Raw genomic sequence first — 16,676 nt, forward strand, 5'->3', positions numbered from 1 at the left:
TGATAAGGTGGTAGCTCACAGAATTTTTTAATTGTGTTTTTGTCAACTGTCGACTGCAATATGGGTGAAGGGCTCACACTGATAAGTGTAGAAAAGCTGAAGAGGCAGATTGATAAGAAGGGCTCATGAATGTATCTTCATTCTTCTTTTCACTGATTCAGAAAGTGGTATTTATGCACACAACTGAAATTCTGTTTGCACTTACTCGTTTAAATGTCAAGCGTAATATTTAGGTAACATTTTACTATTAATACTGACGGAGATATATATTACATACAGTTCTTCAGCATTATTTGATTAAAATAAGTTGTTGTGAGCGGTAGCATGGCCATGCGCATTCCCACAAGCAGAATTCGTGTTTCCAAATTAAAATTTTGTGCCTCAGAAATCTGTGAAAGACACCTGTCACACCTCTCAGATGTCGCTGTGGTGACGCAAATGGAATTTCATAACAGTATGAGCTGTGTCACATTAGTGTTTATTTTTTGCCTCCAAGCACAGAAATAAATATAGATTGTGCCGAGTTTAACTCGCATACTTTTACTCAGTCTCCAGTGCACCCACATTCAAACACAGACAAGTCATAAAGTTAAAGGGAGGATGCTATTTAAAGGCCAAACACTGAATTATTTCTTGTCAGTGACATTTTTTCTCTGTGAATGAATAAAAGTACCATTTCAAATAATTTACCCGAGGCAAATCGTGTTCTTAGCACCGAGCTGTATGAACGTTTTACCTCATGTCAAAAGCTGTGAAGCCTAAGTAAATGTAGCTTGTTAATAATTTATATTTTGCTTCTCTGAGTGGAAACCGGCGATCTCACCTTGTTCAGTCTGATATCTCTCACTGGATAGTGAACAAGTCTATGAAGCAGTAATGAAAAAATGGAAAAAATAAAAAATATGCTAAAAATTAATGGTCTTTTGAATACGGTATAGAGAGAGATCCTTTGATATTCTACTTTTAAGACAGTAATAGGATGATTTTATAATTGTCTGCATGTAGCTCTTAAAATAATGGATAAACTATTTCAGTCTGAGTACAGCTGCAGGAGGTTTTGGCACATCCACTGGCTAATTTGTTTAGTGCAGTTTACAAGTGATTAAAGGGGACCGAAAATCCTGAGCTTAAATAGATATGTTCAGTGTGTCATCTGCATAATCACAATAGGAAATAATCAAATGGTCTTCACTGTCTGCAGTGAACCTCCTCTGTGGGAATACAGGAGGTTTTATTCCTTACAGTTGGATATATAGCCAACTATGTATATCTATTTTCCTTAATAAATGAAAATTCTTCACTAATTCTATAAGATTTCATCAAAATAGATTGGATGCTTTTTCCCTCTCTCTTACTTTTGAGGTAAACACCAACAAATTGCAATAATTTTCCTGCAGTCTCTAAGCAGTCACTAAATTCAAAGCCATTTGACCCATTTTAATACATTTTCCACCAAAGCCAAAGATTACTGCTCCATGTATAGCACTGACTGACATTGTCAAACTTTTCTAGTTGTACTTTCATTGCAGGAGACCACACTAAGAAGCATTTAGTTGGTGTTTTTGTCAGTAGACAGAAGTGTGCTGGTGAGATGAAATGAATGCTGTGAAACAGTTCAACTAGGAGTCATGCTGAGTTAGTGTTTTACTGAAATCATTTATTTCTGACGGGTTGTTTATGTTGTTGTCTAACACATACCATCTCTGTCTTTTACCTCACATGCTTTTTGAAAAGTAGCAACTCTGAAAACATAAATGATCTTTGTGCGTGTAAGTATAAAAATAGCAGGGGCTTAAAGAAAGGTATAACTTTAAAACTTATTAAGTTGTTTTGTTTTTACTTGTATTTTCTAATGTAGCCAACTATTAAGATTTGTCCAATTTAATTACAGCACAGAGTGAATGCATTGCATGTTTGTGTAATCATAACATCTGTGTCAGAGTAGTTTGACTTGTCAAGTGCAACTAACTCAATTTGAACTAAAAGGTTAATTGCTCAATCGCTCAGATTTTTATCTTCCATTGTGTAGAGGTTAACACACTTGCTTAGCAAGCAAAATATCACTGGTTCAATTCCAGATGATAACACAAAGCTCCTTTTGGACTGGACCGGATAATCAATTCGGCATTATATAAATAATATTTATAATTTTTTTTAAATATATCTGTGGTGGAATTAAGGCACGAAGGGACCACAGATCCATGTTTTGAGCCATCTTTATTTAATATTTGCATCACACCACCACAACCCCACACCAACCCCCGAGTCCCCGTGTTTTAACACGGCGGGCGTGATTGCGGTGCCGTGCAGGTGCGTCCGCAAGGCACCGCAGACCACGCCCCACCACACACCCCCATCGCCCGATTGAGGCCGGGGAGCAATCTGGCCGAACCTACTCCCCCCTGCGAACTGGGCGAGACTCGGCCCAAAACATCGGCGCCCCCAGCCCCTGGCCAAGTGACGGGGGAAGTCCATTCTGGTGGCCGCCCGCGCATCCAGCGGCGACGACGAAGCTGGTCTGGAGGTCGGCCGCGTAGCAAGCGGACACGGCCCCACAGGCATGGCCGTGAGCTCCTACGTACAGGCGGCTGGGCAGACGTCAGGCGCGCAGAATCGCGCAGCGAGGCTGCCACCAGTCGAGGCTCCTCTGCCTCCAGCTCCGGCTCCGGCTGGTCCCTGGTCCAGGCCGTCTCCTCGCACAGCTGCTCCACCACCGCCTCCGCCGCTCCCGTTTGTAGCGGCTCCCTGCGCTGCGCCTCCGCCTCCAGCAGGCACAGCCTCTCTCGCCCCTCGTCCACCCCTGGGTGGAGCGGCTCCTCTTCCTCCGGCAGGTGTAGACCCTCGCGTACCTCGTCCGCTGCCTTCAGCTGGAGCAGCTTCTCCACCGCTCCCGACAGAAGCAGACCCTCGCGCGGCTCCTCTTCCTCCGGCCGGCGCAGACCCTCGCGCGCCTCGTCCGCCGCCTCCGGTTGGAGCGCCGCTCCCGGCTGAAGCAGCCCTTCCCGCAGCGGCTCCTCTACCTCCGGCAGGTGTAGACCCTCGCGTGCCTCGTCCGCCGCCTCCGACTGGAGCGGCTTCTCCACCGCTCCCGAAAGAAGCAGCCCTTCACCCGGCTGCTCTTCCTCCTCCGGCCAGAGCGGACCGCTGCGCCCCTCGTCTACCACCTCCGGTTGCTGAAGTGCCTCCACTGCTTCACCACCGTGGGGACACCCCTGTGGGGGTGGCGCCCAGGCCCAGAGCAGCGCCGCCAGATCCCCAATCCTTTTCAGGTGGCGCTCGGTCTGGTCCCGCAGCTCTTCCTGCTGGCGACGTACCTCCGCCGCCTGCTCCCGCTGGATAGCCGCAGTCTCGGCCATCATCTGGGACAGCTCCTCCCTTCCCTGGCTCTGTTGTGGGCCCGTCTTGCCGCCTCCTGGGTTTCGGCACCAATGTGGTGGAATTAAGGCACGAAGGGACCACAGATCCATGTTTTGAGCCATCTTTATTTAATATTTGCATCACACCACCACAACCCCACACCAACCCCTGAGTCCCCGTGTTTTAACACGGCGGGCGTGATTGCGGATGCCGTGCAGGTGCGTCCGCACGGCACCGCAGACCACGCCCCACCACAATATCATTAGAGGTTAGCGGCACACAGTCACAATAGATAACAGATATATATATATCACCTTAAGGTTAGACTGGATCTAAATGAAAGAGCCAGTCTGCCTTATGGCCAGCTGCAAGTCGCAACCAAAGAAGCGAGTATCCAGAAAAATGGTTTTGTTTTACCTGAATTATCATTTTATTTATTTAATTTTTGTTTTTGAGAAACAAAAAAGTTTATTCTTCTTCTAAGTGGACACATCCCAAAAGTGCTTTTCCAGATAAAAGCTCTCTGGGCTCTTTATCCAGGAGCAGGACTATGGTACTGTAAAGAGGTGCTACAAGGAAAAAGAAGAGAAGCTGCAGGATAACAGACAGAGAGAAAGGGATGAAGATGAGAGAGGAAGAAGGCAACTTCCTGTGTGTGTGTGTGTGTGTGTGTGTGTGTGTAAAACTGTAAAAACAAACTAATGAAAACGTCTGACAGCTTCATTTTCCAAATAAAAAAAACAAAGTACATTAGACTTAGAGCTTTTTATTGTCATTGTGCAGTTTCTTGCACAGCGAAATTGGGTAGCTGGACCACAAAGGTGCTAAAGTAAGAAGAAGAAGAGAAACCAATATACAACGAAGGTGGAAAATAAATAAATAAATAGAATAAAATAAAAAGCAGTGTATATGTATACATATGTGAGTGGAACTATATACTTGGTGTATGTGTAGGAAACATTGAAACAGACTGGGACCAACATAATTGCACATGAGCCAAAAATATTGCACAGAACATGGAAAGACTGAGATTTTGCACATAGATGATCAACAGCAGTGTCAGGGTGGATGTGTTGGGGAAGTCTTTACACACTCTTAGTTTGCATTAAGAGTTCTGACAGCACACGGGAAGAAGCTGTTCTTTAGTCTGTTGGTTTTGCACCTGATGGATCTTAGCCTTTTTCCAGAGGGCAGGATGTTGAAGAGGTGGTGGTTAGGATGGAGGTGGTCCTTTATAATTGCCCTGGCTCTGGAGAGACATCTTGAGCTGGCAATTAAGTCCAGGGAGGGGAGTGGACAGCCGATCACCTTCTCTGCAGTTCTGGTGACCCTCTGTAGTCTCTTCTTGTCAGCTGTTGTGCAACCAGCGTACCACACAGGGATGGCGTGCACCAGCACACTCTCGATAGTGGCACGGTAGAAGGACACTAGGAGTTCAGTCTGCAGCCTGTTCCATCTCAGGACCCTCAAGAAATGGAGGCGCTGCTGGGCTTTCTTTAATGGGCTGATGTGTTAGTGGACCAGGATAGGTCCTCGGATATGTGGGTGCCGAAGAACTTAAAGGAGGACACCCTCTCCACATAGTCACCTTTCATGGATAGGGGAGGGGGATCAGTTCTTGTTTTGCTGAAGTCCATGACCACTTCCTTGGTTTTCTTGGTGTTTAGGGTGAGGTTATTGTAGTTACACCATTCTGACAGTCGCTGGACCTCATCCCTGTAGGCGGTGTCATCATCGTTGGTGATGAGCCCCATCAGAGTGGTGTCGTCTGCAAATTTGATGATGATGATGTTGCAGAGGTGCGTAGGGGTGCAGTCACTGGTGTAGATGGTGTATAATAGTGGACTCAGTCAAAGGAGCTTGCAAAGAAAAGCGTCTGGACTTCTTTAAGTTACTTGAAGACGTTTCACCTCTCATCTGAGAAGCTTCTTCAGTTCTAAGGTCAAATGGTCGGGAGTCCCAGATATAAACCTGGTGTGGAGTGTCCCCCCACAGAGGGACAAAAGGACCCCCTGATGATCCTCTAATCGCCTGAGCCAAGGTGTGGAACTGGGTGTGGGTCCCAATCAGCCAGAGTTTCGGGTGAGTTCATTGTGAAACCTGGCCCCACCTTATCATGCGAATTCCTGAGGTCAGATGGCCCAGGGTGTGAGTGGGCGTTAAGGCGTCTGGGAAGGGATCTCAAAACTGGATTATAGTCCAAGTTTACCAGCTTGTCTATAAGAATGTCTGGGATGATAGTATTGAAGGCCGAGTTGAAATCAATAAAGAGCATCCTTACTGATGTCCCAGGGTTATGGTGGGACCATAACATTTGAGGTTATGGTGAACCTCTTGTATTGTGATGGTTACTTTTCTTTTTTTCTTTCTTTTTTTTTATTAAGGTACAATGTAAAAAAGAGAACATTTGAGCCAGCGGTCTTTAACCCACTGATCTGGGTGCATCTTTGGGGTTGTATCAGAAAAAGCATCTGGTGTTAAAATCTGTCCTGAATCAAACATTTAGAGCATGGGTCTCAAACTTAAATGAGCTGTGGGCCACTGTTGGCACTGTCATCTCATGTGAGGGCCACTTTAGTACAAAGACAAACAAACAAGAAAACAACCACAAATATTTCCAAAATTTTTTTTAAATTTCCACTATTGTATAACAAGACAAAACTGCAAACATGAACGCATTTTTTTCTCGCTCTTAATCAACTGAACCCGTTCATTAACCTACCAAATAAACAAATTGGTCCTCTCGTTCTTGCCAGACACGTGGGAGCACTTCTGCTATAATTTTGCTCGTATTTAACAAAATAAATGCAGACATTCGTTTTTGAGTGCTAGTGCAAATTGTCTCCTTTACAAATAAGTCTCTCACTGAACTAGCACAGCCAGTACCTCAACACGTTTCTGCTCTCTGCTCATATCGCCTTCATATTAACTCATTTTTGGCTTTTTAAGGAACTTATTTTACCATTACAGTCAACAACAACAAATCCTCCCTAACAAAAAAGTAACTTCAAGGGCCAAATTGCGTTATATTTCGTCTCTTCAATATACGAGTAGGGGTGACGTGGGCTGCAAGCGGCACCCATTAATTCTATTAGACTTCATCAAAATAGAATTCATGCTTTTTCCCTCTCTCTTACTTTTAAGGTAAACACCAACTAATTGTAATAGTTGAAGAATTTTCCCAGCAACTCACTAAATTCAAAGCCATTTGACCCATTTTAATACATTTTCCACCAAAGCCAAAGATTACTGCTCTGTGTATAGCACTGACTGACATTGTCAAACTGCAAGCAGCACCCGGGCTGCGAGTTTGAGACGCCTGATGTATAGAGGTATCTGAAGTGGTCATTAGTTACAACTAGGGATGGGTATCGTTTAGGTTTTATCCGATACCGGTGCCAAACCGGTACTTTTGAAACGGTGCCGGTGCTTAAACGGTGCTCAAACCGGTGCTTAAAGAATGGAGAACACAAAATTGGTCCAAAAACCTCTCATGTTCAGCTGTTTTTTTGTAAAAAGATAACAATGTTAGCCTTTTCTGCAGCTATGGGGCATATATGGTATCACTCTTGGCTGGAAGCAGCTTAAACAATGGAAAAAACACAAACTTTGTCCAAAAACCTCTCATGTTTAACTGTTTTCCACTTTTTCTTTGGTCATTTTAGCCTTTTTGGCCAGGGTGAAGGGAGTATCTGCCATCAAACAAGAAGACAGCCGCATGTAGCTATGACGGTGTTTGCTAGTTCACCTTACATGCATTAATGTAATAACGTGGTTAAACTACTCAACGTAAATTACACACGAACAACATTAAGCTACTCACGCAGAGAAGAACGGCTGCTGCTGCATCATCATCCGTCATCATTTCTGCTACACTGGCAGGGCTAGGGGCCAGGACTCTACTCTTTGGGTTTTTGGGGGATGTTGCTACTTCGGGTCCGATAACAGGCAACCCACCCGCAGTAGATGTGCTCGGTGTGAGGTCTCGCAGCAAGCTATCAAATACGGCGCATTTTTCGGCTTTAAAAAAAAAAACGCTATGCGTCGCCAGGTGTTTCATCGGATTTGAGGAGTTACCTCCTTTGACAGTATCACAGTATCACCTTAAAGCACTTGTTGCAGCTGCTGAGTTTGCTTATTTTGCTGTGAAGTACAGCCAGACTTTTGACCGCTTCGCCTTGGGCATTTTTAATCTGTAGCTCTGCCCTAAAAGAACGTACGTACCTGGACCCGCCTACTATCCTCGGAAACGTAAAATGATTGGCTAGAATTCAAAGTGTGTGACAGCTCAGGAAAAAAAAAAAGCACCGAAATAAAGCACCGAAATGTGCGCTGCTTTTCGGTCTGGTTACTACCGTTTATGTCAGAACCGGTGCCATCATGGCACCGGATACCGGTACCCATCCCTAGTTACAACCTAATTAAAGAATTCCTACGTACAAAAATACTATGAAGATTCTCCTTGGATGATAAAAATGTATTTATGATTGAAAACAGAGCCTAACATGAGAAGTTTTGTCCATAAGGTTCAAAGGTTAGAGATAACACACAATTACATCACAACATGAGGAAATACACCGTGCTCCTTTCATCATTGGACAGTAACGCAAACGACAAGAAATAAAAGCTTCGCTGCTTCCGTACAGTCATTCAAATATTTAACTTTATGGTTTTTAGATGATAACATTTCACATTACCAAACTGTCATGGATGTAGTGATCTAGTTCAACACGTATAGATTTGCAGGTACATTAATTTATTAAGTGGTTACAGTAGCGTTCGGTTAGGAGGGTTTAAAGCTTTAGCGAAAATGCTTGAAATATCGAGTTTACTTGCACACATACAATCTGTAGAGGTCAGTTCAAGTTGGTCCCATCTTGGTGGGGGTTTTTTTATATTTGTTTCTTAAAAATGAGAACAAACAGTATCTTTTACATTATATAAAGTCAGTACACAGTTGGTGGTGTACGTTTATCTGTGTGCAGGCATGAGCACTGTTTCAATCTTTTGTGTGTGCCATAGACAAGAATGGTTAACAGCTAAGCAGTGCAGAGCAGGAGGCGCCGAGAGTGACATGCAGTGTAGAAAACTTGGCTATGGTTACAAAAACCAACTCAGCTCTGGAGCTTGCTCGTACACTTTGGAGCATCAGCCTAAATCCCAGTATGTTTCCTTTATGAAATATCTTCATGAGTGCTTTACTCTTACTGGAATCCAGCTGGGGTTATTTACCGTACTACAGGGGTCACTTCTGACTTTATGGCTCTGCCCCTGGGTCCTATCACCTCTCCAGAATGATATATCTTCACTAAAACATGATTACCCCAGCTCAGTGTCCCACACTGTTAAGAGGGCTTCCATAACTTTATATTTGTACACAGCTGCCATAACATGGTATTACATAGGAGCAAGTTTGCCACTTTGTACATCTTTATTTTTCTCACTTGTGTGCTCACTTTGGCTTGGGAAAAGTGGAAAGGCATGATAGATGAGCTGTCTCATTTGCCCACTGTCTTTGCCTTCTTGTCTCGAACACACACACACGCACACAATTCCTACTTGTGCTTGTCATTGGCTACACTGCTTGTTTGAAAGCACGTTTGGCGATTGCAGAGTGAGCAGGGCAGCTGATAACACTCAGGAGCAGGAGATACCCTTGTCAGAATCCAGGATATTAACAAACAAACCTTGGGCGACTGAGCCCTATTGATTGTGTTTATTCCTCTGGCACCTTTTTGCCCGTCGCCTTCATCCGCTAGTCTGGACATTTAAGCTCTGTTCCAGATCTTGTGCTGGGACCTAAAATAAAGAAAAAGGCAAAGGCCCCCACAGTCCAACTGTTCTGGCCAGGATTCCTGCTCTGCTCCATGTGTTGAGACTGAGGAAGCTTCTTTTCACCACACACATCTAATGACAGCAATCTTGCCAATATGGATGAGAGCCTATTCTGGGACGCTTTGTTTATAGTTGGCACCAATATACGAGAACTCTGACCAACAGCTTGTTGGACTGAGGTATAAATTGTCCTCTCTTGACTTTTTGCATTTGAGTAAGCTCGCAAAATGTATATTTTCATGATTTTAAGGAGGCATTTTTAAAAAAAAAAGAGAGCCTATAAGGAGGACAAGACAGCTTCATTTCACCCAAATAAATCTTAAAACATTTTCAAATCCTGTATGTCACAGTGTTACATATGGGTGTTAGCTTCCATAATGTTTACATTAATGTTTAGCTTTCCATTTAACGCCCCTCCCCATTGATCTTAGCAACTACTGTATACTTTCTTTAATACTTTAATACTTTTCTTTAATACTTCTCACCTACAAGCTAATGTAGTAGCTCCAATCTTTTAATTGGAGCTTTGCCCCCACAGCACAGATCAATATTTCAGATGGAAATTATGTTTGTTTTTCTCCCCTCTCTCTCTCATTTATTTTGAATCACCTATTGATTGGATCAGATCCAAAGCAGTGTGGTGATTGGTGGGTCTAATGTGCATTAGTTAGTCTGTGTATAATGTACAGTAGTTAGCATCATAGGTTGGAGCGCTATGTCATTCTTTTAGCAGGTAACAAAAAGCACAAGCAAGCTTTAACTTGCTGTGATGTTGCATTTACTAAATCTTTATTCAGATTGAATTGTACGTGTATGTGTCGTGTGTATGTTAGTGAACTGTTAAATACAACTATCTTTCTTTATTGTACCCATAGTTGTTTTTTTGTTACCTCTTTGCAAGATTGCTTTTATTTAATAAAAATAGTCTTAATTGGATAATCGGGTGTTTTGAGAGTCACGGATGCATAATAAATGCAGCCATGGAGAATCTTTTTTTTTTTAATTAACTCGTTTTTTAAATGAGTTTGAATTATTTGCACAGGAGAGATGAAAGTGAATGTCAAGAAGTTAGCTGTTGCATGAAAGAGTCTCTTTTGACCTTTAAGACCTTCTTTATAACACAATATTAATGCTGACTTTTATGCAGCCTTGATAGTTGTTTTCTTCCGTCTCAATTAGCAGCCCTGTGTTAAGGCTTATGTGTGAAACGGTGCTCTGGTAGACCTCAAATGCTAATTGCATTCTGACTTTTCTTGTGTGCTATTATATGTCATTTTGTCTTGACTGTTTTTTATGCGAGCAGGAGTGACATTTGGCTTTGCTGTTTAAACTGATCCATCTTTTTCCTTTTGTCTTTTCTTGCTCCTCGCTTACAGGTGATTCATCGCAAGTTGGTAAGTCAACATCTTTCTTTGTTTTTGCCACATGCACGCTCACCTCAATTCTGCGACAGTCCATTGGTTGCAGATGATCTTTATCACAGTGTAGTCGGCTGTGTGTGAATGTTTACATCCACGCAAACCAGCCGCTAATTATCCTTTTGAATTCTGCACTGCTAGTGTACACTGAGCAATGAAACGGTTGAATAGAAACACATTCCTCTTCCTGCCTTTCACCCTCTCATTTATATTCTTTACACATCACACTTATTTGATTTTGTGTACTATATTACCTTCTATAGTTGTTTGCACTGTATATTGAATGGGGATTTCTAACAGTTTACTGTGAAAAGATCAAACTCTAAATTCCTGCTTTGGGAGTCTGATAAATTGCACCGCCTTGTAATGTAGATGCAAATTTTAAAGCTCCCATTGAGTGACTAGCCAGTTTGGGAACCCAGACATAATTCTGTTTGAATAATGTATGTTACTGCACTGGCTTTCTTATCGTGATATAAAATTCAAGGAGTTGTTCCTTTTTTAGTTTCAACCTCATAAAATGATTCATGCAGGGGCTCAGAGTCTGATGTATGGATTTTAGTAAAAGATTCCTGTTACTTTGGTCATGAGCTTTCCTTTTTATAATGGGCCATTAATGGCTGCCCTTCTCTTTGCTACCTACTGCCCAAAATTTAAAAAAAAAAAAAAAAGGTTTCCTTTCAAAGTGAAGCTCTGAGAGGAAATTCAGAGTTATGGTCAAATTCTATTTGTTGTCTTGTTCTTTGCTTGGCCTGAGGTGCTCTGAGGGGTGTGCTGTGAAGCAGGGTGAATGGGTTAGCGAGATATGCTGATTTGTTGCCAAGTCTCTTTTAAACTGATTGTTTTGAGCATGCAGAACAGATTAGAAAACTGCTTGGTGTGCATTGCATTTCTTTCATTGAAACACGGTGTCAGACTCCAATGCACTTCTTCAGCTGCATTTCGCTTACACCAGGTTTTATATCCTTCGTGTTTCTCCGCAACTTGTTACTCCTGACTGAAGAGTCAAATGACGCATTAAATATCCCCTTTTACGTGAGCATGCATGGCGCCTTAAGAAGAACGCGTGAGTTACATAGTCTCTGATAAGGGTTTTAGGTTCTGTCCAGGAAATGCCAAGAAAAGCTGTCTTCATTGAACTCGTTTAGTTCTACAGCTCTCAATAGTGTCAAATAATTGATTTTAACATAGATGGACGCTTTGTCTATAAATATGTCTTTAAATATGCTGACATGTCACAGTACGCTAGATTTCTGTAAACACTTAATTTTAAATCAATGGGCGTAAAAAAGATGAAGGATTGGGATAGGGGTACGACAGCAGCCGCGGTCAGACTAATGAGATGTATCAACACCTCGCTGAAACAGTTAGAAAATGAGATGTGTGAATTTAAAAACTCTAGCTCGCAGCACTTTGTAGCAGTAAACTATTGCTTTAGTGATGTGTCAGTGTTATCACTTCCCTGCTAATAATTAGCTTTGTCTCGCTGCAGTACCCACTATGCATTATGAACCTGCAATAGTAATCTACAGCACAGCAAAATGTGTAGCATGTAATGAGAAAAATAATGTGCAGTTATTCTCACACAGCGATGATAAAGAGGTTTTTAACCCATTCTCTGGGGTGTATTTTCCCCTGTGAGTTCTGCACTGTGGTAATGGAAGCATGTCTCCTGATCCTCATACATAAATGGTTAATGTGTGTGTGCACGCGCATGTGTCAAGGTTTGTCCAGCGAGTGTTTGGCCCAGAGATCTGATGCTGTCTGAATACTAATTCGAAATTTTGTCTGACTGCGGCAGCTTGGAAACTGGGTGGGGACTAGAGGTTTAGTTAGGGACAAGTTCATCCCAAGGGTTACTGTGCAGAGTGGAGAGCACATCAGGTCCTTACCACCCACCAAGAATCAAGATTCAAAGTGGGGGAAGAAATTAAAACTGATTCAAATTTGATGTAGAAAGCTGGTGCAATTTCAGTTTTGTCGTTATTTAAACCACTGGGCAAAGAACAACGCTATACTTTGTTTTGATTTGTGATATAAGCTATTTCTGCACCAGTCTGCAAAGTCAACATGACTTTGGTCCTGTAGATATTGGAGGATTCACTAAAATGTAGCTACTCATCAGCTCATCTGGTTCTGCAGACTCTGTTTCATGCAATATTTAATTAGTGAAAAGGTTGCACTGTAGCCCATATGCCCAACCTAAATCAGTCAGGCTTTCTTTAAACATAAGCTGTATGTAAAATAATACTTCATTAATTACTTGACACAGTCACACGGTCTTGAAAGGCAATAACAACAATTGCAGCACTTCACATTGCAGCTTTCTAAAAGTCAGTTGATTGGTCCAAACGTATAGTGCTTGTTTTCTTCAAGTTTGTTTCAAACTTGAAGCTGTCAAAATACTAGTGGGGTGTACAGATTTGCACATACGCTGACATCTTCCCCATGGGATTTTGTCAGAATTCATTAAGTACAGTTAAACCCATATAGGAAAGAATGTCACATCTATCTCCACAGCCATTTGCCAGTGTTGAAATGTGCATTATTGCCACTAGTTAATGTTGTATTTTTCTAGAGGATCCAGTTTTTTGTTTTTTGTGTTTTGTTTTTCTTTTCCCTGTCAGGCTTATGAGGCAGGTTGTGGCAGAGATAATTGTTGTCCCTTAGATGTGGAGGCAGGGAGGCTGACTATAAGCAGAGATCCTTATCCTATTGCTGTATTTCATTCTGACTCAAAAAAAAAAATGGCTTTGGCAGAAGCACAGACATCTTTCTGTGTACCTCTCTCTGTCTCGCTCTCTCTCTCAAGCCTTGTTCACCAGAGATCAGATGATTAGCATCTCTTCCCCTTTTTCTCTCTCCTCCCTTTGAATGCCAACCTCAGGCGAGTCAGAGCCAGCAAAAGCCTCTTCATGCTTGCCGATGCTGCAATGGGATTGGCCTGCTCACCACACATGGTACAAAGAATGCTCAGTTAACCACACATCCACAGTTTGGAATAGAAAATGAGGGATTCAAGCTGGTGGATGGCGCCACTTAGAAAGTGGATTTTTTTGTTTGTTTGTTTCTCGGTTTTATACAACTAAAATGTTTTATACACAAGTTCATTGAAAACTTGTGTATATTTTATTTTTTTTCCTAAAAACATAAAAACTCAAAGCTTTAACATTTGATTGTGCCAACAATCAAATGTATTCAGATGTTGCACCTTTAAAACTGAAAGTAATTTATTGTGGAATAAATTGCATGGCAGCCTAAAACTGCGTTTCTGGCAATAACTAATATTCTGATGGACCTTTTGGATCCAGATATTCAAATGAAGCATTAATTCTATTTTGACAATGAAAAACCATCATTGCATCAAAATAATGTTAGAGTCTGCACGAAACTAGGTATCTCCACCAAGGAAGTGCCTAATATATGTGGATATTCTAAAAACTACATCATGTTATTATGACCTTATGTACATTACAATAACAGGCTGTAAATGTCTAAATAGCTAACAATTTGAATTTATTGCTAACATTAAAAAAAAAACATTTAATGGAACAATAAAATTAAAAAATATATATAACTTTTTAACCAAACTTAAACGTAGCATAATTAGCATAACGTTTGATGTGCGTCTGGCCTGTACAGGCTGAGTCCTCATAATAAAAGCCACATTAACTGCATAATTTGTTAAGAATGCCCCTTGTGGTTTTAATCCACTGGGGCTTCAGTTTCTCAGATGATGGAAACACTTGGGGATTTATGCTTTTGAACATTTGAACATTTTGTAAACCATTTACTTAGTTGATACCTTGAAAGAAAGATGTGTATTTTGCACATTTCTGTTACATTTGTTTTAAAAAGCATGGCGAACAGGACAAAAAAAACCATTCCATTATACCTGGAAATGTAACCAATACTTAAGGTATTCCCTGCCTCCTAATAAATAACACAGCATAGGAAGAGCACAACAAAATGGGCAATCCACGATAAAAACTCAAGCCTGTGGCCAAATTTACATACTAAAGGAGAATGGTAATGAGATAGCTACCTGAGATAATTACTACTCAAGGCGTCCGGCTCTTATACTTTACCACAGGGAACCAGTTTAACTCACTACAATTAAATGGGCACTCATTTGCTCCATTTGAGGCACCATTTATGCCATTTTATGCCCCACTGTGTCTTAATTGAGTGTTGACTTAAATATGAAAATTTCGAGCCAACAGAAGTTTAAGGATGCAGAGATTTGGATATCTAATGGATGAATATTCTTCTATTTAAGATTATTAGAAAAAAAAATACTAGATTTAAACACAATCACTTTCCAGTGGCGTTTTTATGGATGCACATTTGAACTAAGATTTACAGCTGTTTGTAAAATGGCTATTGACCTTATCAAAATTCTTCTTGTGTACTACACTCTTTAGCTCTCGTCGAATACCTTTTTTTGGGTGATTCCTACTGAGAATTATTCTTGCAGGCTAATTTTGAGAAGGTTATTGTTTTTTAACCGACCTGCCTAAGCTAATATTTATCCTGCCACTGCATAATACCTAATGTGGGGTATGGCAGGGACTGTGTTATAGAACTTAAGTTTTTTGACACTCACATATTCAGGCCTTTATCAATAAGTAATCAGGACAAATAAGAGTCAGCATGTATATTTAGTTTGACTGCAGTGTGTCCTAGAAATACTATTATTAACATTAATGACTTCTATAATATTCCTCTTCCTATTGGCGACTTTGTAACGGCTCTGCTGACATCCAGCCTTTGTTCGGAGGCTGGAGAGATCTCTGACATGGCAATCAGTCAAACTTACTGCCATTATATTTCATCTCTGTCCTGCCTCAAACAAATAAATTAAACTGTAATATCTTGACTGCTGAGAAATTGCCTTGGATTGTTATAAATGATGGCGGGTTGATAGTGTGTGATCGTTGAACTTGCTGTATTCTGCTTAACAGTGTGAGACTACATGTTAGAAATAAGAGATGTAGAGCTCCGCGAGATGCACATTGATGCCAGCATGTGAAGATTTATGATGTCCACTTCTATTAGCCTCAGAGTAATTGTTAAGACAGCAACGAACAGTCCATAGCTCTAATCCTCAAATCAAAGTGAAGTTGCGCAGACCACCAGCCCTCAGATGTGATTTCCTTCACTCCAAAGCTTTTTTCATTTTTCCATCTTGTTGAAAGATCTCGGTATAGAGGCGACTTACTCCCTGTAATTTCTAATGAGCTAGGATTTGATCAGTATTCTTGAAAGACTTTTTTCATCAGTGGAAGCTTTGCTGAAGCAAAGATAATGAATTTATGACAGATGTTTTGATGTTTTTTGTTTTAATGTGAGGCTGAAGGTATGTTTAACTTTTAGTGAGGGCTAATGTGCAGCATATTGTAAGAAAAAAAACAACTGCAGTGTCTCCTGGGCTTACAAGAGCAGGTAGAAGAAAATCCTAGAAAGACAAGGATACAGAGATGAAAGGTTCAAATAAAACAATGCATTTTAAGGAGAGGGCGCTAGTCTGGAAGACTCTTGAATTTTTAGTGCATGCGGTGTGAAAACACGTCCAATTTATACCCCCATCATTTGTGTCAAGTCCAGGTTGATCACACATCTATTCTGTTGACCTAACTCCATGTGTGTTTAAGCAACATCTAGCATTTGAGGAGAGAAAATAAGAGTAATTTGATTATATTATGGGAGCAGCAGGGGTGTTTGCTAAGTTTGGATCAGACCATTTCTGTGGATGAGCCTCTTCGCCCTGAAGCTCCACAGCTTAGAGGGTGTGTTCATTACCAGCCACAGCTTATTACAAACAGCTGGTGCTGGTTACTACCCCGGGGCCAATCGCATACATTATTACACACCATCACACATTCACATCCACGCACCTTTACTCATATGACTTTAATTTGGCAACAACACTTCCCTGTTTTTTTAAACAAATGTTCCATTCTGTATAGTGTGTGGTATTATGAGTGAGCTCAGTCAGTGGTTTGTCGCTGCTCATTTTCCTTACATCAGATTTTTCTGCTTTTGGTGATTTTTTTATTTTATTTT

General features: G+C 41.4%; 1 protein-coding gene across 1 annotated transcript in view; it reads left to right on the plus strand.

Annotated features, from left to right (window-relative positions):
* The window catches only part of nrxn2b (neurexin 2b), a 728,828-nt gene that overhangs the window by 219,164 nt on the left and 492,988 nt on the right, over nt 1–16,676 (plus strand). The window contains 1 exon segment of the mRNA XM_085143691.1: nt 10,569–10,586. Within this exon segment, the coding sequence (XP_084999817.1) occupies nt 10,569–10,586 (18 nt within the window).

This window comes from Neolamprologus multifasciatus, chromosome 3, assembly GCF_963576455.1.
Source record: "Neolamprologus multifasciatus chromosome 3, fNeoMul1.2, whole genome shotgun sequence".
In the NCBI taxonomy this organism is placed as follows: domain Eukaryota; kingdom Metazoa; phylum Chordata; class Actinopteri; order Cichliformes; family Cichlidae; genus Neolamprologus; species Neolamprologus multifasciatus.